Raw genomic sequence first — 27,622 nt, 5'->3', positions numbered from 1 at the left:
AATCTGCTAATACAAAACCTTTGTATTCAGGCAGATGACTGTGGCAGGGAGAATAAGAACAGATATGTCAGCATTTTAAAGCTGTTACTTGAAGAAAACATTTTTCGTTAAACTGTGCATTATCTCAACCATAATGATATATTTATGATTTATTTCTCATTTTCAGAAAAATCTGTTAATACCAATCCTTTGTATTCAGGCAGATAACTGTGGTAGAAAAAACAAGAATAAATATGTCAGCATTTTAAAGCTGTTACTTGAGGAAAACAGCTTTCGTTAAAGTGTGCAGTATCTCAACTATAATGATATACTATATTTCTCATTTTCAGGAAAATCTGCCAATACCAATTCTTTGTATTCAGGCAGATAACTGTGGTAGAAAAAACAAGTAAATATGTCAGCATTTTAAAGCTGTTAGTTGAGGAAAACAGCTTTCGTTAAAGTGTGCAGTATCTCAACTATAATGATATACTATATTTATCATTTTCAGGAAAATCTGCCAATACCAATCCTTTGTATTCAGGCAGATAACTGTGGCAGGGAGAATAAGAACAGATATGTCAGCATTTTAAAGCTGTTAGTTGAAAAAAAAAACATTTTCGTTAAAGTGTGCATTATCTCAACCATAATGATATATTTGTAATTTATTTAACATTTTCAGAAAAATCTGCTAATACCAATCCTTTGTATTCAGGCAGATAACTGTGGCAGGGTGAATAAGAATAGATATGTCAGCATTTTAAAGCTGTTACTTGAAAATAACATTTTTCGTTAAAGTGTGCATTATTTCAACCATAATGATATATTTGAGACACACCATGAGAAAACCAACATAGTGCGTTTGCAACGAGCACGGATCCAGACCAGCCTGCACATCCGCGAAGTTTGGTCAAGATCCACGCTGTTCGCTTTCAACTGCAGACTTCATGGACTTTGATCCGTGCTGGTTACAAACACACTATGTTGGTTTTCTCATGGCGCAGCTCATTTATAATTTATTTCTCATTTTCAGAAAAATTTGCTAATACCAATCTTTTGTATTCAGGCAGATAACTGTGGCAGAGAAAATAAGAATAGGTATGTCAGCATTTGAAAGCTCTGTTAATTGATAAAAACGTTTTTTGTTATAGCATGATTTTTTTTGGCTGTGTTAATGATTTTGTCTTATCTGAGAGCTTTGTTTCTGGAAGTAAGGTCAGTGATAAAACCACTACTGTATTTTGTGTTATATCCTTCAGTATAAAATAAATGTTACACAAAGTATTAACAGTCTGAAATGCTAAAAATTCAGTGTCAATATACTGCTAACAATGCTTTCCAGCCTTCTTTTTTCTAACACACATTGCAACCAAATACATTACTAATAATATTATACAATTATCATTAAACTGTAAGACCTTAAAATTTGGTCATTACTCATAATGCTCAACTAGATTCCATGAACTACTACAAAAATTGTGGATAATAACTATATAACAGTAGATTTTTACCCCAGATTTGATAATTACAGTTAAAATTCTGACAACTTTTTTGACAAAGAAGTTTAAGTATGAAAAGTAACAACAGGTATTTTTTTCATATTATATTTATGGTATCTATCATTAAACTGTCGTACAGAGGTACATAAAACTCAGCAGAAACAGCATTATTAAAAAAAAAAAAATCAGCACTCGTGCTTAGTATGTTACCTATTATCTTAGGACTCAGGCTGGGTCCTTTCAAACAATGTATACTTGTCTCCATTTCTTTAATTATTCCTCAGTCTCAGATATAAATTGATGTAAATGGAGACTAACATTTTTCACTTTCACTCTTTGACTAAACAAAATGAAAAAATACAATCATAATATCTGCTAGCTGAAAACTAAAATAAAAAAATTACTTACCAATATCAACCAGTCTTCTGATTTCTGCTCTTCACCACCACTTGTGTTTTTTTGGTTTTTTTTGAAGGTTTGTATGCAATTCATCATAAAAAAGTCATTTATTTGTTACTTTTCTTTATGAAATTGCTCCTCCTGTTTGGGTGCTTAAGCCAATGAAATTGCTTTCTCTTAAATGGCACTATCCAATCAGTGAATAGTATACTAATATGCAAATTAGCTGGATCAATGTAGAACTTCAAAAGTGTTAAAATATGACACAATACACAGGGTTCCCTTTGATTATGATGATGAGCTGTTAATTAGCCCATTTAGGGGTCTCAGTTTGAAACAATCTGTGGAATATACAGGAAGGACCAATGTGCCACATGATTAAGGATTTCCTATATACAGAACCAATTAACAAAGCTAATTAATTGGCACATCCTGTGTACAGTTAACAAGGTCAACTGATTTTCTAAATCATACTCTATCAAGTTTTAAACACAAACATCGTCAATAATGAAAATACATGAAAGAGAATAAATAAGTGCAAAATCTAAAGGAACAAATTAAATGAAAATACATTTATCACACAATAATAAGAAAAAATGTCAAAAATGCTTACTCTACTTCAGGGAATCATTCCTTCTGGAGTAAAATGCCAAGAAAAAATTAACAATTTCAAAAGTTTAAGTCAATGAATATGTAAAATATGGTGTACAATTATAGTACTCACAAATAATATAGTTTTCCCTCTGCAGGAAGAGCTGTCATTCTGTAATCTATACCAGAATCTAGGCAAAGTACTTCACAATTTTTCTATAAAACAAGTAAAAGCAACACTATGAATGCTATAATAATAAAATCATGCTTTTGTACAATTATTTTCAAATGGAAATTCCCATCCTCCTGGCAACGAATGTACGACGTTTTGGCCTAGGATGTTTCGGCCAGACAAATTTTTGGGATATGATGAACTGGCCAAAATTTAATTTTATTTCCATAACATGCAAAATATAGTCTGGAATAATTATTAGAAACGGTGAATATGTGATCTGAGGAAGAAGTTAATAGTGGATCATCTTAATGAAAATTTCATAAAGAAAAAACAAGAATATATGAATATGTGCTTCCAAATCTGAAATGTGCTTTTTTAAATCATTAACAGTGTTATGTTTGTTGTAAATGGCAAATATTTTCACACACATATATACATGTAAAAAAGATTTTAAAAAATAAAAAATAAAATAACATGGTTTTATATATATATCAGTTTAATTTGTTCATTTATACATTAACATTCTTTAGAATCTCCAGACCATATTATGTATGTTATGGAACCACAATTTATTTTTGGCCAAAATGTCCTATCCAGAAAATTTGCCTGGCCAAAACATCCTAGGCCAAAACGTCCATGGCCAAACGTCAGTTCACCCCTGGCAACAAACATTGCTTTTTTTCTTTTCCCAAAGTACTTTGAAAGATGTTTTTTGCTCACCAAAAGGTATTATTGATTAAAATTTGATAAATATCTAATCTTATCTAGGCACTGACCTCCAGATTTGGCTAAAAACAAGCATTCTCTCAAACTGAAGTTTGGTCATATTATGAAAATTAGAATATGAGTTTCCGTAACATACAGTTTGTCAGTAATAAACTTTTAAAGCCTTTTTAAGAAATATAGCATTTATTTTCAGATATCTAACAATATATTTTTGTTGTTGTTGTCGAACAATCTGGAGGCCAGTCCCTTTAAAATCTAATGCACATGAAACCAATACGGAGGACGGACGTTTTGGCCCGGACATTTCGGCCTAGGATGTTTTGGCCAAGAAAATTTTTGAGGTAGGATGTTTTAGCAAAAAAAAAATTATTTCCATAATATGCAAATTATGATCTGGACATTAATATGTTATCATATGTTACAGTAGGGATCCGGACATTTGCCCCTCAATAAAAATGTGGACTGCTGGACATTTGCCCCCCAGTTGAAATGGTAGATAGGACATTTGCCCCCCAGTGCTTATTTCTGAAACGGACATTTGCCCCGCCCCCCCCCCCCCCACAATATTTTTGTCCCCTAGTGATTTTTTTAGGAACTTAGAAGAAGATAATTATCATATTGTAGATAACAATGTCTTTGATTCTTACATCTTTCTAGTAGATACTTGCAAAATTAACAAGTTTGAGTGTTAAAAACATTGCACAAACTAAACAAGAGCTGTCCGTAAGACAGCCAAGCTCTACTATTCGAAATATTGTCCCAGAAGCAGGAAAATATTACCCAAAAAGATTAAATATCAAAAGAGTTTTAAGTTCAAAAGGGGGCATAATTTGACCAAAATGCATATCAGTTATGGGACTTGCTGCTATCAACTAGTTTTATAACCCCGAAGGCACATGTGAAGTTTCAATTCAATATCTGCATTAGTTTTGGAGATAGAAACTTGCATGTAAAACTTTAACCAGAATTTTCAAAGTCCAAAAGGGGTCATAATTTGCCCAAAATACATGCCAGAGTTATGGAACTTGACCCAGTGAGGTTGGTAATTGATCTAGAAAAAGAAAAAATAAGTTTCAAATCTATAAGCCTTTTAGTAATTGCTGTATGTACTTGCATGTAAAACTTTAACAAGGATTTTCTAAGTCCAAAAAGGGGAATAATTTGCTCAAAATACATGTAAGAGTTATGGGACTTGATCCAGTGAGGTAAGTAATTGATCTAGAAAAAGAAAAAATAAGTTTCAAATCTATATACCTTTTAGTAATTGCTGTATATACTTGCACGCAAAACTTTAACAAGGATTTTCTAAGTCCAAAAAGGGGAATAATTTGCTCAAAATACATGTCAGAGTTATGGGACTTGATCCAGTGAGGTTAGTAATTGATCTAGAAAAAGAAAAAATAAGTTTCAAATCTATATGCCTTTTAGTAACTGCTGTATGTACTTGCACGCAAAACTTTAACCAGGATTTTCTGAGTCCAAAAAGGGGAATAATTTGCTCAAAATACATGTAAGAGTTATGGGACTTGATCCAGTGAGGTTAGTAATTGATCTAGAAAAAGAAAAAATAAGTTTCAAATCTATATGCCTTTAAGTAATTGCTGTATATACTTGCACGCAAAACTTTAACCAGGACTTTCTTAGTCCAAAAAGGGGAATAATTTGCTCAAAATACATGTAAGAGTTAAGGGACTTGATCCAGTGAAGTTAGTAATTTATCTAGAAAAAGAAAAAATAAGTTTCAAATCTATATGCCTTTTAGTAATAGCTGTATGTACTTGCACACAAAACTTTAACCAGAATTTGCTTAAAGTCCAAAAGGGTGCATAATTTGGCCAAAATGAAGGTCAGAGTTATGGGACTTGCTGCTATCAACTAGTTTTATAACCCTGAAGACGACTGTAGGACATTTGCCCCCCAGGACATTTGCCCCCCAATGAAAAATGAATACGGGACATTTGCCCCCCAGTTAAAATGACAAACAGGACATTTGCCCCCACTTGCTTATTTTTAGTATGGACTTTTTGCCCCCCAAATATTTTTGTCCTATATACCATTAGTTTATGATTGTGTATTATATTTTTTTTAAATTGCAAAATTAATCAAAAAGGCAATTTTCTGTCCTAAAAACTATTTTATTGAAAAAAATTTTTGATGAATATTTAATTGCATCCGGGTTTAAGGTAAATAATAGCCTATTATTGAGTAATAAAAGAGCTCATAACAACATAATATTTTTTAATTTGTGCAATGTTTTAAACACCAAACTTGTTAATTTGGCAATTATGTACTTAAAAAATGTAAAAAAAAAAAGACATTTTATCTGCCAATATATAATTATTTTCAAATAAGTTCATAAACAATCACTGGGGGACAAAAATATTGGGGGGCAAACGTCTGTTTTAGAAATAAGCACTGCGGGGCAAATGTCCTAGCTACCATTTAAACTGGGGGGGCAAATGTCCAGCTGTCCACTTTTTCATTGGGGGGCAAATGTCCTGGGGGGCAAATGTCCGGATCCCCGGGCTGACCCAGGGGAATCTGACATTTCAAAAATTTTGTTGTCTAAATCCCCACCCCAGAGACAACCTTTTTTGTCTAAATCCCACCCTAGAGCCTGGTTGGTACATCAAATGTTTGTCAAATTCCCGCCTGTCGGGAATGGTCTTCTGTCTAAAGTCCCGTGTATGCCCGCCGCTCCCCCGGGCGGGCAAAATGTTGACAGGTGCAAGACTAAACACGTCTGGCATTGTATTCAGTTTCTGGTGTTTTGGTGTGATTATATATAGTGTAGTGTAGTACTGTTGTCACGTCCTATGCATTTGTGTTTTCTGACCTTTTAACCCTTAGCACCTAATTTCTAAAATGTACAGGTGCTCATTCAATTTGGGTAATACCATTTATCATTCGAAGGGGTGTTCACTCAAAATGTACTGACTGAAATAGCGAACAGTGCAGACCATGATCAGTCTGCACGGATGTGCAGGCTGATCTAGGTCTGCACTGGGTGCAAAGGGAAAACAAAACGGTTGTACCAATTGTAAGGGTTAAGGAAGATGGAAATACTTTCACTTTTTTCTTTTATGATTTCTCCATTTTTCATTTTGCACCAACATGGGCCGTTTTTACACAATACATGCCAGGCATCCAAGCCGGGTTTAAGTGTGAGGGGTCTGTTAAAAGTTACTGGACTTCACATCTGGCTACAACTTTGAAAGTAATTTAAGTTGACTTTAAAATTTAAATTGCGAATTTTAAAAAACAATCAGCAAGGTACTACATTCAAACTTACACATACTTATTCCCTTTTAAAAGTTCAAGATTTTGTAATATTACTCAGTTTCAAATGTTTTTAAAATATTAAAAGTAATTGGTCCATACCCTGGGAGTTCAGTACCCTTGCAGGGGTTCCAATTTTGATTCAAAATTTCATGGAGTCAGGACTGCCTAACATTCAGATTTTGGAGTCCCTCTTAAATTTTTTCTTTGGGGTCCTACATATTTTCACTTTTTTTTTTACAGTTTTCCTTCAATACCCTCAACATCTCATCACCATCATCATCATAAACATTACTATCTCACCATACTAATTGGTTCAAACAGTGCATAAAATAATAGAATTTAGAGAAAAGGACCACTAGATTGATTAGAAAACATCTTATTTAACAAAAAATATTTTATTGTTTTTTAAATTTATAGCAAGTCAGCATTTTATTAAAATCACAAGACTTACTGTTGTTCAGCTACAAAACGAAAATCCACTTAAAAAAATCTGAAGTACATTACTTGGAGTAGAATTATGTCAAATTACATCATTCACCTTGCAATACCCAACCAGTTAACTTTTATCCAACATCAAAGAAAATCAAGAGTGTATATCAAAATCCCCTTGATCAAAATCCCCTCCACTGAAAAATGACTGGGTGTTACAAAATCCCCTTCATACTTTTGCAGGGGGTATCATAATCCCCTCTGTGATTTTCATTATAGATATATAGATATCAGTGCTCCAAATTATATTATGTTTGCTAAAGGCATTGTATTTACGTGTTTTATGCAATAGACTTTTAGATTGTATATAGATGTATTTGAACTTAATGAAATAAGTAAAAATCACAGAGGGGATTATGATACCCCCTGCAAAAGTATGAAGGAAAATTTTGCTGACACTCCTTTTGATGTCATTTACCATGAGCAGGCCGAAATGTGTCAAAGATATCAGTTTTTAATAGGTCAGGAGACAAACTGAATGATATTTTTTTTCTAAAAATACTGTAAAAGGATTTATCATTGATGAAAATCCAAAGTAAGTAGCAAATTTATTACCGGTCCAAAAGGGGGCATAATTTGCTCAAAATACATGACAGAGTTATGGGACTTGACCCAGAGAGGTTGGTAATTGACCTAGAAAAAGAAAAAATAAGTTTCAAAGCTATATGCCTTTAATTGATGGCTGTATGTACTTGCAAGCAAAAACTTAACCAAGGTGTGACGCCGATGCCGACGCCGACGCCGACGCCAGGGTGAGTAGAATAGCTAGATTATTCTTCGAATAGTCGAGCTAAAAATTATAACATTGTTATCAGCACTTTTATCACTCAATAATAGGCTATTATTTACCTTAACACCTGAATGTAATTAACATATTCATAAAATTTTTATCAATAAAATACTCTTTTTTTTTTACTGAAAATTGCCTTTTAGAGTAATTTTGATAATTAATCAACATAAAACACAGTATATCTACTGGCACGTAGGACAAAAATATTGGGGGGCAAATGTCCATTCTAAAAATAAGAAGTGGGGGGGGGGGGGGGGGGGGGGGGGGGGGGGGGGGGGGGGGGGGGGGGGGGGGGGGGGGCACAATGTCCCTTTTTCTGTTATTTCAACGGGGGGGCAAATGTCCGGTAGTAAATTTTTTCATTGGGGGGCAAATGTCCTGGGGGTCAAATGTCCTACAATCGTTACAGTATAACTGATCATTCTTTTTAAAAAAATAATTGTGAATAAAATTTATTTTCATAACTCTTTTGGTTTGTTGTAAATGGCAAATATTTTCACATACACAAACACATACAATGTGTATATGTAGGGATAACACATGTTTTTTCGTGTTATAACGTCTGCAGAATCCCGAGGGATTGGTTGGTACACGAGCCCGTTAGGGCGAGGGTACCAACATATCCCAAGGGATTCTGCAAATGTTATAACACGAAATGAACATGGGCTAACGCTATTCTAGCATAAAACGCATAGAAACCGCTGATAAATGGATAAAATGTCTCTGAACGTCATTAATTTTCCACCAAATACGCGGGAATGTCTAAGTTGTTTTTAACGTTGACATTTTGTTTTGAATTATCTGTTTTGGGGCAAAATGACAGTAGTATTAGAAATACCGAAGCGAGCGTTTTTGACCCCCCCTGACCCCTTGTCCCCATTCTATAAAATGCACTTTAACCTTGCCCTAAACTTAAAATACTAACTTAGTACCCTTGATACCCTAAAAATTTTTTTAAAACTTTGTAACCGAATGAAAAAAACCCTTTTGGGTTTAACCAAAAAAGATTTAGTTTTTGGTCCGAACTGACCAATGCCGGACAATTTTAAAAATTCACAGGTTTTTAAAAACCCAAATAAAAAGTTTTAAATACATATGATATAGATGAGTTTACAGAATAAAATATATTGTTTGAAAGAAAGAAGATTTACTGATAATATAAATCCTCATTATGTTATAACAAAAAACGGGAGAAAAATGATAAAGGCTACTTGTTCATCTTGTGGAAAAATGAAATTAAAGTTTGTTAAAAGTACAGGGGGTAATTTAGATATTCACAAAGCAATGTTACCTTTATTACCTAAGAAAGGTTTAACACTTCCAGGATATAATTATTGTGGGCCAGGAAATCCCCTAGATAAGGGGACCCCCTGTCAATGAACTGGATGCAGTATGTATGGACCATGACTTTTGCTATGACAGTGGTGTAAAAAAGGGTACATGTGATAAGCAAATGCTTTCCAATTTAAATAAAACTAAATCAAAAACATTTCGATGGGTCAGTGCAACACGGTCGTAACTCATTTTTTGAAAACTTTACAGGAGAAGCAAAAAACATTTTTGTATTCAAATGATTTAATGAAAAACAATAAAATCTTTTAATTTTTTATCAAAAAACAATAATAACTACAATACTATGGGAAAAAAAATGTCAAAAAAATGTTCACTGGGATTATTTGAAAGTTTTTCAGTTACGACCATGTTGCGCTGAAATGTGTGGAAATATTGTCAAAAACTTAGTGCAACAAGGTCGTAACTAAATGATAACAAATAATTTATTGGAGATAATTCATAACAGAGATGTTTATTCAAAAGTCTATTAATTCAATATTTTTAAGCATATCCATTTATCTTTTTCTGTACTTTCATTGACTTGTTTTACTCGCAAAAATGTAAAAAAAAAAATCATATAATATGTAGAAATAAAAATGTACTACTACAAAAACACATTTTAAATTATTAAAAGTATTTTACAGTAAAAGACAATAAGAGCTTGACTTGGTCCAAGATATTTGCATATTTTACTGAATGTAGGCTCTGAGAGTTTTAATATTCAAAGTTATTTCAGTTTTTTACAGTAAATGGACATAATATAAGAGCTTGACTGATCAAAGGTACTTGAATATTTTACTGAATATAGGCCTGGGAGCCTTTATGGTCAAAACTTATTTCATTATTTTACAGTAAATGGACAATGAAGTTTGGGACTGTCCAAAATATTTACATTTTTTAATGAATATAGGCTCTGAGAGCTTTTATGGTCAAAGTTTATTTCAGTATTTTACAGTAAATGGACAAAAAGTCTTGACTGGCCCAAGGTACTTGAATATTTTACGTATGTAGACCTGAGTGCTTAAAAGTACAAGATATTTGCATATTTTTACAGAATATGGGGCATTATGAGCCTTTAAGGTCTAAGGTATTTGAATATGTCTGTGTTTAGTATTAGATTTTCAACAAGAAATATGCACCGGTTCTGCGCATGAATAATGCATCCCCCAGGAGAAAAATACTATTCTGCAAATAAACATGTGCATGCTTCTTGATACAAGTCTAAAATGTCTTTTTAATTACATAAAAATCTAACACTTAAACAATTATCAATGGTATAAATTTGTTCTTTAGCTTGAGTAAAACTGAAATGTTATAATTAAAGAACATGATAAACACAACAACACGCCCACATGAAACTAACATCAAAAATGATGCCATACACCTGATGTAAATTTAAAAGTCAGTATGGTCTGTTCCTGGAAATTTTGTAAAATATGTATAAAGTGGCAGCCTCTGATGCATATTTTTTGTCTAAATTTTCATTTATTAAGAGGGTCCCCTCTTCCTATTAGGTTGTCAGCGGGGTCCCCCTCTGAATATAGGTATAAAATAGAAGCCTCTAGTGCCTTTTTGGGGTCCAATTTTGAGGTACATGATGGGATACCTCCCTCCTGTTAAGGGGGTCAGGTGGTTCTCTCCCTGGATTTTTTTTTTTAAAACATAGGTATGAAATGGGGGCCTCAGGTGAAATTTGGGTTTAAATGTAAAGGTATAGAAGGGGTTCAGAGGGTTTCCCCTAGAAATATTTTAAACATAGTTATGAATACTGGCTTCTTGTGCATTTTTGGGTCTGAATTTTGAGGTACAAGAGGTTGCCCTTCCTACTGTTATAAGACTAAAGTGAGGAGAGAGGGAAGGGCTCTCCCCTGGAAATTTCTGTAATTAGGTATGAAATGGTTGCCTTTTGTGCATTTCTGGGCCTAAATTTTCGAAGTACGGAGGGGATAATGCCTTCCTTTTTGGTATAAATACCTCCTTCCTTTTTGGGGGGGGGGAATGTGTCTCCTCTGGAAGTTTTGAAATTAAAGGTATGAAACTAGAGCTGCTTTTGAGAAAAGCACATGTTCCCCAGTTTGCCAAGTCATCAGAATAGTAGTAGAGATCAGACGAGAAATGTTCAAGCGAAAACCCTTTCCCCTATATATTCTTAATTCCCAATCAGACTTCCAGTTCTTTGATTATCAAAAACACCCAATCCAGACTTTCAGAGCTTTGATACAACCTAAATCAACTTCAAGAACTTTGATTATCAAATACAATGCAATCAGACTTTCAGTGTTTTTGTTTATCAAAACCATGTTTCAAGGGCCATACTTCCCAAAGTGCCGGGGTTTTGATTTGGCTTGTTATCAAACTTGGATGGGGGACTTATTGGCAAACACATTTTATAAATTTTTGGGGGAAAATTGGATGAAAAAACTGTTCGACTTAAAGAGTGTGGACAAGATCTGTGATAGACGGTTTGGATGGACAGACAGGAGTTAATCAATTTGTCTCCCACCACACAGTGGTGTGGGAGACATAATAATGGCCTCTAGGGGCATTTGCATGGGTCTTTATGTTTAGGTATAGAGGGGATACTTCCCTCCTGTTATGGGCTCGGGAGCATCTCCCTCCTGGAATTTTAAAATGCAGGCATGAAATGGTGGCCTCTGGTGCAGTTTTTGGGTCTATTATTGAAAAAATATTATTTTGTTTGCATGCAACTTTGATGAGTTAAGTCAGTGTGGGTGGGGGATATAGGGGAGCATGGGCTCTCTTGGGCCCATGGCCCTTGATCACCAGGCCTTTATGTTGGTGTTTGCAACATAAAAATCAAGTAAATCATTCATTAAATTTAAATGTAAAATTATTAATGCTGATCATTTATGTTTAGTGGTTTAACAACTTATACAAATATCGATATACCTAACAAAATCTTCTGTATATCCAAATAAAATTTAAATCGGAATACGAGCTTTACAAGCAGAAGTCATGCTTCCCCTTATAGCACAAAAAAATTTCCACCTTTAATAATACCATTTTGTATTTTGCACAATTCATGAAATATGCATACAAAAGGAAAAATGTTCTTTTGTTATCCTTTCACAGTTTTACATGAAACTTGCATAAAGGAAAGTTTATTTAAAAAATTACAAGTAATAAAAAAGCATAGCTGTCAAGGCTCCAAAAAGGGCCCAAAACGAGTGTGATCGGGGTTCAAAGGGAAGGTTTTCCCTCATGGGGGCTAGAGGGCGATAATCCCTAAAAGCCGGAAACGCCCTCACACGGAAATATAGATTTTTAACACAAAATATATCTAGTTTTGAATAGTCTCCTCCGTGTTTACTTTTTTGTGACTTTTTATTCATGAGGTAGAAATAACACGTTGCATGGTGAATGTAAAAGCTGTATTATACGGTATGGAAACACCGTGTCAATGTCTCCTCGCATGTTGATTCAGTATTATTATAAATTTTCTACGAAAAAAAAAACAATTGATTTCTTTATTTCTTTAAAATGTGTTGTACCTTGAATAGTAGGCATTGAGGTGATTCTGGGGGCCGAAAGTGCTGAGTGCTTGACAGGTTTGAAAAAGGTGCATTTTTTTCCTCTTAAAATTAAGTCAAGACATTATGAATAGGGCTATTGATGCTAAAAATACTGATTTGGAAGAGGTTTTGCTGGAAATAGTTAAAAAGGTATTTTTTTTAACAGAGCAAGACTTTTTAATGTTTTGGGTTTTAAAATCCTAAACATGTTGGTCAATAAATTCTTAACACCACTTTGCATTGATAAATATGAATATGGTAAAAATATTAATTTTGTATTTATAAATCCATTTCTAAGTTGTTGAAAAACTAAAATCATCCTTATTTATCATTTAACTATTGTAATATTTTACTATTTTTGAGTTAACAACCATGTTGCACAGAAATTTCAAAGTGAATAGCATACTAACTCTGGCAACAAAGACGTATGTTGAGTTACGACCATGTTGCACTGACTGAAAGTGTCTTCCTGAGATACAACCTTTTGACAATTTTACTTTTTTATTTTAAAATTTTAAGAATGTGATTTAGATATTTTAACAAGTGATGTATTTCTGTTAAATAAGGCAAATTATGTAAAAAAGTGTATTTGGTAAAAAAATCAAGTTACGACCATGTTGCACTGACCCATCGATTTGGAGAAAAGATTGCAAAACATTTAGTTGTAAAACCAGCTATCAAAACAAAATACACACTTGGGTTGGGACAAAAACAAAAGTCAAAAAACGGGAAAAGGGGGTAGAGTATACCCCCGAAATAACATGGAGCGATGAATTAGCAGAAGAATTACACAAACCAATTAAAAGAAAATTTAGGAAACGAAAAGTGATTGTTAATAATATTGATGATACTTGGTCAGCTGATTTAGTTGACATGCAAGCTTTTTCAAAATATAATAAAGGAGTAAAGTACTTGTTAACCGTTATTGATATATTTAGTAAATTGCTTGGGTTATTCCATTAAAGAAAAAAACTGGAGAATCTGTTACTGAAGCATTTGAAAAAATAATTTTAGAAGGACGATTTTCCAGTAAAATTTTTGGGTAGATGAAGGAAAAGAATTTTAAAAATAAAAAGTTTGAATCATTTTTGAATAAAAAATAGATTAATAGTTTTCATACCTTTAATGAAGGAAAGGCTGTAGTTATTGAAAGATTTAATAGAAGTTTAAAAAGAATAATGTGGAAATATTTTACAGCAAATAATACTTATACTTATTTAGATAATTTGCAGGATATGGTTGATAAATATAACAAACAAAAACATTCTAGTATAAAAATGACACCAACCGAAGCTGTAAAAACTTAAATAAAAAGGGACTGTTTACTTTAATTTATATGGTAATTTAAAGAACCAAAGAATAAAACAAAATTTAAAATTGGTGATCGAGTTCGTTTAAGCAAACTTAAAAGACATTTTGAAAAAGGATATACACCAAACTGGACAGAGGAAATATTTTAATTTATAAAATTAAAAATACAAATCCCAGAACATACACTATTAAAGATTTAAATGATGAAATAATTCAAGGTTCATTTATGAACAAGAACTTTTACCTACTACACAAGAAGTTTTTAGAATAGAAAAAAGTTATTTGACGAGATATAAGAAAAAAAAAAAGCTTTAAATAAAATGGAAAGGTTTCAATGAAAAAATTTAATAGTTGGGTACCATTTAGTGAATTGAAAGAAATTTAATTTAAAAATATATTATATAAATGGTCCATAAAATTTAATTTCTAATAATGGAATAGAAACCAAAAGATCAATTAATTATTCACTTAACTAAACTAGCTGCTGCTTACAGAAAAAGTTATAAATTTTGTGGGAGAGTAAGTACCGGATTATATAATTACAGCAGGTGTTTTTGGTTGTTCAGCTGCATTAGCACTTGTCCAGCTATTCCTATATTTGTAGCAGTTGCTGGGCGTTCCATCAGTAATTACCATATTTACTAACAGACTAAAACTTGACGACAAGAAATTTATTTTAAAAGCACATCATCACAAAATAAAACACTAATAACAAAAGCACGGATTGGAAAAGTAAAATAAAGAAGAAAACAAGTTTTTTCAGGATATTTTTACAATACATTAGAAATGCGAAAGAAAAAAATATTCAATGCCTTTTGAAACGTATATGAAGGAATTAAACTTAACGGATATAAAAGTAAAAAAGAAGAAGAGTTGGGATTAAATTTTACGTGTGTTTTTAGAGATTTTTTTCTATTTAAATATATTATATATAGATGGTTTAAAAGAAAGGTAGATAGAATGATTAGCCAAAATTATCTAGCACTTTAGGAGAATAATGAATCCAGATGAAAATTCATATAAGAAAGTTCTTAAAAGAAGAAATGTTTTTTAAATCAAAACTTAATCAAATAGTTAGCGATGAATATAAAAACCACGTCATTGATAATTACAAATGTTATAAAATCCTTATCTTCGTTTAAAAGAACTTTATTTGAATGGGACGTGGTTGTCTATTAACTGAAGAAGAAATTGAAAGATTATGTGATTGTCCCAGACCAATAATTTTTCGAAACAATCCCCAAAAAAGTTATTGAAAACCCACTGTGATACTAATGAAGAAAAAATATATAGAAGCACTTACAAAGCATCTAAAAAATTTGGTATTAATGCTGGGTTAATAAAAATGTGTTGTGAAGGGGCAAACCGAGTAAAATTGGAATATCAAAAATTAAAGGGAAAAAAATATAAATTTAAATATTTTTTTTTCTTCTTAAAGATAATTTAAAACTTTATTTATTTTTTATTTTTTTAATTATTTTTTTAATCCTTTTTTGCTTGAAAATTTTTTTTTTAAATATAATATATAGATGGAAATCGAGGATCCACAAAACAATATTTTAAGAAATTTGAAATTAAAATTACATATAGACAAGATCCAAAAAATCAATTATATTTAACTATAAACGACTCTTATGAAATACTTAAATCTGAACTTAAAACTTTAAAAGTATAAAAATAAACGTTGTTTTAAAAATAACTTTTGCAAAAATGGATAAAACTGATACAATATATAAATCAGCTTATTTTCAATCAAAGGCTTTTAGGGAAAATTATTAACACAAAAGAAATAAAAAAAAATTTACATCAAGCTTTTGATGAAATAATAAATAGAATTGTAATTTGGGTTTCTGAAGGAAGTGGCTGGAGAATAGAGTCAGTTGAAAGCTCATTATATAAATAGATATAAGTATAGTCCATTGGCTGCTTCAAGTTATTTAGAATTACCCAAAAAATTACAAAATTCAATGAAAGGATTAATAAATATAAAGAACGATGATAATGAAAGTTTTAGATGGTGTCATTTAGCTTACAAATTTCCTGTTGAAAAAGACCCCCAAAAAAATTTCAAAATTAAAAAATATAAACGATCTTGATATACGGAATTAAATTTCCTGTTACATTAATCAAATACCTAAAATAGAAGTTTTAAATGAAATATCATTTAATATATTTGGTATGAAGAAAATAGTATTTATCCATTGTACATATCAAAGTATCAATCGAAGAACACTGTGGGCATGTTGCTAATTACTAATGATAAAATAATGATAAAATAACTGTGATGACTGTAACCCTCAAGAACTGTAGTCCAACATTATGTTTGGATAAAAGACTTTAATAGATAATGACTAACAAAACCAAAGCCAACATAGAAAATATTTTTTGTAAAAGTTGCTTAAAAAACATTTTACTCAAGAAAGAATATTAAATGAACATATTCCAAATTTGTTTAGCTATTAAAGGTACCCAAGGTGTAAAATGCCAAAAGAGGAAGTAAAGTACAATTTAAAAATTATCATAAAGGTTTAGCAGTACCCTTTTGTAATTTATGCTGATTTTGAATCAATAACTAAAAAGTTTTAACTGCTTTACCATCAACTAAATCTTCATTTACTGAAACCCTATCAAAATCATATAGATTGTGGTTACGGCTATAAAGTTGTTTGTTGTTATGACGATAAATATACTAAACCAACCCAGATTATAGAGGTCCTAATGCAGTTTATAAGTTTATTGAAAAAATGCTTGAGGAAAATGAAAATTGTAAAAAAATATTTAAAGAACATTTTAACAAAGAACTAAGAATGGGCTAAAAAAGATGAAAGTGAATTTAAAAAACAAAAGTTTTGTCATATTTGGAAAAAGAATATATAGAAGATTCAATCAAAGTACGTGACCATTGTCATATAACAGGAAAATTTAGAGGAAGTGCTCACTCAGAATTTTAATATTAATTTTAAACTAAAACATAAAATTCCTGTTATTTTTCATAATTTAAGGGTTTTGACGGTCATTTTATTTTGCAACAAATAGGAAAATTCAAAAAAAAAATTAATGTTATTCCTAACAATATGGAAAAAATATATGGCATTTATGATTTCTGACTTGGTCTTTATTGATTCATTCCAATTTATGTCTCAATCATTGGATAACTTAGTAAAAAATATTCCAGAATTTAAATATTATCTCAAGAATTTGATTATATTAATTTATTAAAACAAAAGGTGTGTTTATCCATATGATTAATGGATTCATTTTAAAAATTTAAAGAAACAGAATTACCTTCTAAAGAAGAGTTTTTATTCAATTTTAAATGAAACTAATATTTTGATAATGAAAACGAACATGCTAAAAATGTTTGGAAAAAATTTAAAATTAAAACAATGGGAGAATAACTGATCTATATTTAAAAACTGACGTATTACTTTTAGCTGATGTATTGAAATTTTAGAAAACTATGTTTGGAGTACTACAAATTAGATCCTTGTCATTATTTTAGTAGTCCTGGTTTAGCTTGGGATGCAATGTTAAAAATGACTGGAATTAAGTTAATTAATAACTGATATTGATATGTATCTTTTATTGAAAAAGGGGCTGAGAGGAGGAATAAAATTATATTTTTAAACAGATACAGTAAGCCCAAAAAGTAAATATATGAAAGATTATGATTTAAAAGAAGAAAGCAAATACATTATGTACCTCGACGCCAATAACCTTTACGGTTGGGCTATGTGTCAACCTTTACCCTCTGGAAACTTTAAATTTATATCCGAAAAACAATTTAAGAAATTAAATTTCAAAGGTAAAACTAACTTTATTAGGAATGTGATCTTGAATATCCAAAAGAATTACATAAAACCCACAATGATTATCCTTAGCTCCTGAAAAATATTATACCAGATCAATGGCTTTTTGACTATAGTAAAAAAATTAAAACAGAATTTGAAATAGGAAAAAGTAATGTAAAGAAGTTTTGTTTCCAACTTTAATGAAAAAACAAAATTATGTAGTTCATTATAAAAAAACTTGAACTATATACACAATTAGGGTTAAAAGTAACAAAAATACATAAGTATTAACTTTTGACGGGAAAAATCCTTGGCTAAAAAAAATATTGATTTTAATACTCAAAAAAGATCTAAAGCAAAAAATTCATTTGAAAAGGACTTTTTTAAGTTATGAACAATTCTGTATTTGGTTAAAACGATGGGAAAAATTTTCGCAAGAGGGTTAATATTAATTAACTCATGATGAAAATATTTATTAAAATACATAGCCAAACCTTCATTTGTTAGTTCAACGATGTTTAAACTCTAACCTTTTTGGTATTCATTTGAATAAAAGAAAGTTTGTTATTAAACATACCTTGTTAGTTGGTAGTGTATTCTAGATTTATCAAAATATCTAATGTATGATTTTCATTATAATTATATTATGGAAAAGTACGAGAGTAATTGTAAATTATTGTTTACTGACACTGATTCATTATGTTATGAAATAATTTTTTTTTTTTTTTTTTTTTTTTGTTGGGTTTAACGTCGCACCGGCACAATTTTAGGTCATATGGCGACTTTCCAGCTTTAATGGTGGAGGAAGACCCCAGGTGCCCCTCCGTGCATACTTTCATCACGAGCGGGCACCTGGGTAGAACCACCGACCTTCCGTAAGCCAGCTGGATGGCTTCCTCACGTGAAGAATTCTACGCCCCAAATGAGGTTTCGAACCCACATCGATGAGGGGCAAATGGTTTGAAGTCAACGACTCTAACCACTCGGCCACGGAGGCCCCTGTTATGAAATAAAAACCAAAGATGCGTATAAAGACTTTTATAAGGACAAAGATTTATTTGATAATAGTGATTATAACCCAAAATCAGAATTTTATTTTGATAATAATAAAAAAGTAATTGGAAAATTTAAAGATGAAGCTGCCGGTGTAGTAATTGTTGAATTTGTCGGATTAAGAAGTAAAATGTATTCATATTTATTAGAAAATGAAGTTAACATTAAAAAATGTAAAGGAATTAAAAAACTTGTTGTTAAGAAAACAATAGTTCATAAAAATTACAAAGATACTTTGTTTAATTCAACCCAAAGTAATCACACTTTTAAAGTTATTCGTTCTGATAAACACAATCTTTCCAGTTATGTTATAAATAAAACATCTTTATCATGTTATGATGATAAAAGATATATTCTTGATAATGGTATTGATACATTAGCTTATTCTTAAATTAATTAACTCTTAAATTAACTCTTAAATTAAAACTTAAATTAACTCTTAAATTAACTCTTAAATTAAAACTTAAATTATAGAACCATAAATTGTTAACTGAATATTCATAACGTTTAAAGAATTAATATAAAAAGCATCATCCATTTTAAATTCATTTGCATAATTAATAGAAATAGATTCATTTTTTCTATTATTTTTTACATGATAACTTTGAAGAATTACACTTTCTTTATTTTTTATTTGTAATTTAGCTTCTCCTTTATCTAATTTAATTGCATCAACAAGAATAATTAAGATGCAATTTTGTTTAATTGCCACAATATTACCACCCTGAACTAAACCAGGACTAGCATTTACAGTTTTCCATTGAAATAATCCACCATCGGTATCTTGGGTATAACTTGTTAAAAACAATGGAGGTTTTCTTATTAATTGCCTTTCTATTTTATTTACTTTTTCATTTATATTATTAAATATTCCCATTATATTAATTATTCCAGTTAAATAAAACACAGTTTTAATAAGTTAAATAAATGTCCTTATTAGTTAAAATAATTTATAATAGTTTGTTCATTTTGTTTTACATTATTAATTTTTAGTATTTTATACAATAAATCATACAACGGTACTTTATCTTGTAACATTTTAATGAAAAATAAACAATAATATCCACAAAGCATACTTGTTTTGTCTTGATATTGAACATTGTTGTATTTTACATTTGGTATATACTTAATTACTTCTTTTGGTGGAGGAAGTCCAAATGGGTCAAAGTACAAAGTATTCAAGTAACAAACCCAATGTGTTCCAGGTCCAATAGAATCGTCCAAATTTATAATTCCACACTCGTCCTTTTCTTTTAATTTTGGTAGACCTGTGGTCTCCGAGAGTTTCACTCTTGGTAAGTTATTTCTACTAAATACACCCCTAAAGTTTTTAATTTTTAATTGGTTTACCCATTGTTCAATTTCAAAGTTAGAAATAGGTTTGTTTATAAATTTTATTTTCTTTTTATTAAATTTTATTTTTTTACTAAATTTTATTTTTTTTTTACTATAGGAATTCGTCTGTAAGGTCTCCGTTGTGAATCAATCTGTAGTCCTTTTCCACTTAACAAAGATGTAATCAAAGGTATTCCTAGACTAGCAGCCAACATACCTAAAAACCCACCGTCTTGTTTTTGTTTTTGTGTTAATTTAATCACTCCAGATCCTACTAGTTGCTTTCTTTGATTAGGTGTAAGATATGGTGATATCATATTTCTCTTATCATTAGCTACTGAAATCATACCATTTCCAAGTATTTTACTAACACCAGTACTGGCCAGTCCAGAAAGGGCTCCAATGCCTAGAGGGGCTAATATTTTTGGAGCTATTTTTGCTGCCATTGGAAGAATTGTTTTTCCTAACAAACCAGCTAAAGCTCCTAAAAATCCACCATTTTGACCTTGACTGGACATTTGGCTTTTTGAAATTGTAATTTCTAATCCCTTATTATTTGCAACAGCTTTTTTAATTTGATTAATTTGTGTTTTTGTTAATAGTAAAGGGAAGTTTCCATGTAATTGTTCATGTTTTAATCTAAAAGTATGTGGAATTTTGTTGTTGTAGGCTTGGGCTAAATTTTTCTTTTGTCCATCTGTAAGGTTAACTTTATATTCAATATAATTTGATGTCATTAAATATAATTTATATTTATTTTATTTAAACAATAACAAGTTCATTTAAACAATAACAAGTTCATTTAAACAATAACAAGTTCATTTCCAATAGTATTTATTTCAACTGTTTCCTCATATAATACAATTGCGTAAACACGAATATTAGCTGCTGGTGGAATATTTAATTTAGCTGTTAATGTAATATGCTTAGGATCTTCTGTAGTTACTTCCTTTTTATATTCCAAGTTAAAATGAATAAATCCAAACAATTCTTGAAAATTTGATCTATTTAAAAGACTTCCAGTAGTCTTATTATTTTGTTTATAATAATAATTAATTACATCATCATATATTCTTGATATACTTGTGTATTCTGTTTCTGGATAAAAAACACCATTACCAACTTCAAGACGACAGGAGCTCAAAGTGCAATTTTCATTTGCTGCATTAATTTTAAATGTATCTAATAAATGTGGGTTATGTTCTTGTGAATTACTTTTATCAGGTCGTTGTAAATAAACAAATACATGTTGTGGTTTTGTTACACCAGCTGTTATTCTAAAGGTTATATTAGTTTGTTGTGTATCAGTTGATTGTGTTATCATTTCCCTAAGGTATGACCATCTTGCTTTTGTAAATCTTTCAGTAGCAATTAGTTCAAACCCAAATTCATTAAAAACCAAACGTGGAACCCATAGAATTAATTTTGTTACAATTACCCTACCTGGATCAGCAGCATTAGCTCTAAAAATTAATTCATCATCATCTGTCAGCTGCAGTGTTATTTGAATTTGACTTGGAGGTATAATATTAGTTTCTAAACCCTGAAAAAATGAATAATTATTTAATGGAATTTTAGCATTTACCTCATTATTTTTCTTGATTAAATCCTTTCTAATAGCAAACCCCGAATTATCATCAGCAGCAGCAGTAGCAGTAGTATCTAAATAAATAAACTCATTTGTTCCAGTTGATTCTGCATAATCATTAGATAGTTCAACCAAACTCTTTACATTTGTTACTTTGTATAAATTATTACAATCATATACAATTTTTCCATTTTGTTTAACCACTAACTGATCAATTAATGAAGCTGCATTATTAATTAAAGCAATTTGAGCTCCATCATACTCAGCACCATTAGCAAGTTTATTTACTTTAAAACTTACTTCAAAATAACCATTAAACCAATCAAAATATGAACTTCTATCATTAATTGTAAAGTGATATCCGTTTTTTTGTTGCTTAACATTATTTCCTAGGACAGATATTAAAGCTGTATCTAATTGAATAGGAGTTAATTCATATCTTTCACAATATTGTTTTGTTCTAAACATGTATATATTATATATTATTTTTTATTTTATTTTTTATTAAAGTTAAAACTTTAGTTTTTATAAATTAATCTGTTAATATGTTTACGTGTCCCAGATCCTGACAATATTCTATTTATTCTCATATGAATATCCTCCTCTTTATCATTATTATTTTTATTATTTTTACTATTATTCTTTTCTTGTAATTCCTTGGCAATTAAATTACCAACTGCTGGAGCAGGTTTCTTTTTAAGTTTTCAACAATTTTATCAGCAGCTAAATTTCCAACTTCTGTGCCAACCTTTTTGTTCCACTTTCAAGTGCTGCTTTCCTGCTGTTTCCAAAGCTTTTTTTCCAGCTGTGCCAATTGAAGATGCAACTCCGCTTGAAAACAATTTCGTTAAAGTGTCAAAGATACCTGTACCGTGTATGATTTCTTTTCCTGTGTGAGCATCAACATAAATAAATATTCCTTATTTTTGTCATAAACTTTTTTGTACATTAATAAAACTAAAATTTATAATTTCATAATTAAAGTTTTAAAACTTTAGTTTTAATTAATTCTTTTAAAATTAGTGTAAAACTTGTTTCAACCTCATTAAAATTAATTATTCTACCAAATACATCTGTAATATATATTCTAATTGAATTTATAATATATTTATTAATTTCAGAATATCAACTCTTTGTGGTTCTTTTGTAAATGGATAAGCTCTTGTTAAATCTGCAGTACTTAAAGCATAGATAATATCACTGAAATTACCATCAACAAGTGAATTATCAATAAGATCACAATGAATGTAAATTGTATCAACAGAGTTAGTTATATTTGGTGTTGTAGTTCCCCATTCAGTATTTCTCAATGCTTTTTTCTCAAATCCAAGCAATGTATGAAAATTTGACATTCTTAAATCCAACATAAAATTATCTGTAATTGAAATCAAAATCTTAAAACTACTTAAATCAAATTCCAAACTTATTGGAGCAATTTCTGATTTATTAAATTCAAAATCATCATTACTTATTAATGTTTCCCTAATATAATTATTAATATCTGTGTAACTGTAAGAACCGTTTGTAAATATGATATCTTTCCATTCTTTACCATTATTGTAACGAATTCTTTTATTGTCATATTCATCACTAATATTATGCAAGAGTAGGTCAAGTGTTAATACTATCCAAACCACAACATAAGTTTTATTTTTATCTAAAATTAAAGAACGACTAAATCTGATTGTAAAATCACTCGGTTTATTTTTATTATCTTTAACTGTTTCAGAACTTAATACTATTTTTTGTTCCATTTATATATAACTAAAATTTAAATTCAAGAAAAATAATTTTTATATAACATTTCATGTTGTTCTGGTAACAATGTTTCATTTTTAATAGTTCATCAATTATTCTAATACCTTCATTTTTAGTTCTTCATTATATTTCCAGCATCAATTGAACCACAAATTAACTCCAAGTCATAACCAATTCTTTTGGATTACATGGACAAACGTCATAACCTTGTCCCCTAATTACTTTCTTAAATTTCATAGATCTTTTATTGATAGGTAATCCTGATTTTTCTGTTAATTCTTTAAATATTTTTCCTGAATTAATTGAATATTTTTTATTATTGTTATATCTTTTATTAATCAAATCAATTAAATCATCATCTACTTTAGTGTTAATGACTTCTTTTCCAGTTATTCTATCCTTAGCAATTAACTTATTTTGACCATAAAGTTTATTTAAGTTAATAATTAAATTACCATATTGTCCATTTGGTAAAACTTTATATGGATTGTGATATCTTATTCCTTTTCCAAATACCTTTGGGTCATTAATCATTTTTGATAAGCGTTCACCATATATTTTAAGATTTTTTTTGTCTGATTCTAACTCCGAAACATACTCATCTGCAGTCATAGGTTCTGCATCTGTAAATTCAATTATTTCATCTGGTTTTTCTTTACTATATTTATTTATATTACGAGTACATTTCTTTAATTTTTCGGTAACCTTTTTTCTTATTTTTATCCAATCATCTTTACCTTTGTTTATTACTAACTCTGATAATGTGGGCAATTTATATTCTGATATTATATCTTTATCAATATTTACATCTAAATTTGCCACAAATTTTTCTTCTGATTCTTTAGTTGTATCATCAGTGTCTTCAAACACATCATCTTCATCATCCAAACCCATATGATCTTTCGGCGGTATTAATCGTGTCGATTCTCGGAATAGCTCTTCCAAACCCATAGTATCTTCCAGCGGTAATGGTTGTAATGGTTGTGGTAGTCCCGGAGGTGGTTGTTCTTCCATTAACTCTGTCGCCATTTTTAGATTTTCTATTTCATGTATCTTATCAGCAAAACTTTTTGGAAGTAACGCTAATTGCTCCTTAATTCCAGATAATGCTTTTAACTGACTTGATAATTGTTCTTTTTGACTTTCTATTTTTTCAGTAATTGGCTTATAAATTTCAGTATACATATCCCGATTTGTAGCTTTTCTTATTTTTTCTCTCATTATTTCTTCTCTAAGAGCTCTCATCTTTTGCCCAACTAATTTTTTTCTTATTATCATTTCATTAAGTTTTGATTGCATTTATATAATAATGTAAGATAATGTAAAATAATGTAAAATAATGTAAAATATTGTAAAATAATGTAATATAAAGTTTTAAAACTTTAGTTTTTAATTATATAAATGGAAATTCCAAATTATGATACAAAAAGTGATAAATCCAATAACTTTAAACAATTTTATCCTTTTATGCCAGATTCATGTTTTAGAATGTTAATATGTGGATCTTCTGGATCTGGAAAAACAAATACATTAATGCATATACTTCGAAAACCTCTTATATATTATGATAAATTATACTTGTATGCTAAAAACTAGAACAATCTAAATATCAGGATTTAATTACCACTTAAGTCAAATTGCAAAAAAATTAAAGTAGATCCAAATGAAATACTTGAATATTCAGTGATCCCAACCAAATTGAACCTTGTGAGAATCTTGAATCAGAAAAACAAAAAGTAGTAATATTTGATGATTTTGTATGTGAAGATAAAAAGTTCAAAATGAAATAACAAAATACTTTATTCAAGGACGTCACAAAAAACTGTTGTGTTATTTATTTAAGTCAGTCTTACTATAAAACACCAAAAGATATTCGAATTAACTGTTCACATTATATTTTATTTGAAAGTCCAGGTAAACGAGAAAATAATATGATTTGTAATGAACAAAATATAGATCGTGATACTTTTGCTAATGCAACAAATCAAAAATATGATTTCTTATATATTGACAAACAAGGAAGTTTTTAAGAAAAAACTTTACTGGTAATATATTAGATGGGTGTTTTTAATGATACAAAACAAATAAGTGGGGTAAACTGAAAGTGTAAGTAAAGTTAAATTTGATATTGATTTAAGTGATTATGCTACTAAAAAACAATATAAAAAGCTTAGAAAGGACATGGAATCATATCTTCACAGAAATAAGGAACTTGATAACACAATGAACAGAGCATTAGATATGGGAGGTAATAAAATAATTAACCTAGGAAATCCAGATAAATCCCCCGATGTAGTTTCAAGACGGTTTGTGTATAAAAAAGTTCAAAGTGTAATAGATGACTATAATCTTGAAGATGTCAAAAGTATAAAACAGACATTAGAAGCAGAAGAAAAGAATATTGAAGAATTAACAAAAGATTTTAAAAAGAATTCATTATTAATAGTTGAATTACAAGGTAAAATTGAAGAAGAAATGAAAGCTATGGTTGATTCTATTAAAGAACTTGAAGAGAAATCAGATTTGACAGATGATAACATAAAAGAAGTATTTCGAGTTAATTTAAACATTTTATTCACCCAAATTCAAGAATTAAAAGATAGTATGATTAAACATGAAGAACTAAAAGACAAGATTATTGAAGCTGAGAAAAAGTTACAAAATATGTATCAGTTAGAAATTAGAACAGAAATAAATAAACTAAATACTGAAACGAAAAAAAGCATAAAGATTTATTAGAATTAATTTCAAATAAACTTGCAGAATATAAATCTGAATTGGAAAAGGCAGCTTCACAAAGAGGTGATGATCATGACACAGCATTAGAGGATTTTAAAGAAGAAATTAATTCTAAAATAGATGACTTTAAAAAACAAATTCGAAATTGGATTAGTATTGTTGACAACCGTCATAATTTAAAATATGCAGACTTAAGTAATATTACAAAAAAATTACAAGAAGATATGACGCAGCTTAATGCTAAAGTTGAAGCACATAAAAATGAACTGGACTTTGTAGTTGAAAAATCAGTTAAACAAGGAGAGTTAATTACTGCTAATACTGAAGCAATTATTGCTAATACTAAAGCAATTAACACAGTTAATAATCAGATAGAAAATTTGAAGAAACAACTTGTAGACCTGATTAATAATGTTGATGCACGTCACAATAGCAAGTACGAAGAGTTAAGTAAACTTAAAGGTTTATTACAAGAAGATATTAATAAATTTAATAATCAAATTAATGATAAAATTAAAAAAATAATAAATGATTTGGACTCTGTAGTTGAAATATCAGCTAAACAAGGAGAATCAATCACTGCTAATACCCAAGTAATTACTGCTAATACTAAAGCAATAACCGCTAATGTCGAAGAAATTGCTACTAATGATGAAAAAATTTCTAATAATTGGGAAAAAATTATAGAAGTAAAAGATGCTTTCTTAAAACAAGAAACACAATTAGCTAGAACAAAAGGTGTTGTTGACAATTTATCTGCTTCTGAAGTTGCTACAACAAAACGAGTTGATGATTTAGCTAACATAATTATTAAACTTAAAAAGAAAGACAGGAAAATAGAAAAAAGGGTAGAGGAAGTGAGACATGAAGTGTTTCTCTTTGAATACTATTATAGTCATACTTTTGATTACATACAAATGAAAAAGTATTTTGACGTCGTGGTGCCTGGATTACATTAACATATGAAAAAATGGCGGTTTAAATTATTTAAATGAATTTGAAATAAGACCTGGAATTATCTTAGATTATAAAGATTTTATAAGCATAAACCGACAATATAAAATAGATGTACTAGATATGCTTTTGAGTGGTGTGTTTATAGTCAGAAAAACCGGAACTTATATAATAGATATTAAGATTTTATTAAAGGGTACGAGCTCCCCGGGTGAACCGTATAAACCGACTAAAAGCCCAATATCACATTTTATATTTAGGTGGCGGAATCCAAGGCCCCAGGATGATGCTTTATTTT

The 27,622-nt window shown here is 29.9% G+C and overlaps 1 protein-coding gene across 1 annotated transcript in view; it reads right to left on the bottom strand.

Moving 5' to 3' along the window:
• LOC123552535 (AFG1-like ATPase) overlaps window positions 1-27,622 on the bottom strand; it is a 91,131-nt gene that overhangs the window by 38,165 nt on the left and 25,344 nt on the right. The window contains exon 8 of the mRNA XM_045342256.2: window positions 2,602-2,684. Within this exon, the coding sequence (XP_045198191.1) occupies window positions 2,602-2,684 (83 nt within the window). The remainder of the gene's footprint in view (window positions 1-2,601; window positions 2,685-27,622) is intronic.

The sequence above is a fragment of the Mercenaria mercenaria genome, chromosome 4, assembly GCF_021730395.1.
Source record: "Mercenaria mercenaria strain notata chromosome 4, MADL_Memer_1, whole genome shotgun sequence".
In the NCBI taxonomy this organism is placed as follows: Eukaryota; Metazoa; Mollusca; class Bivalvia; order Venerida; family Veneridae; genus Mercenaria; species Mercenaria mercenaria.
This window is presented reverse-complemented; position numbering and strand designations above follow the sequence as displayed.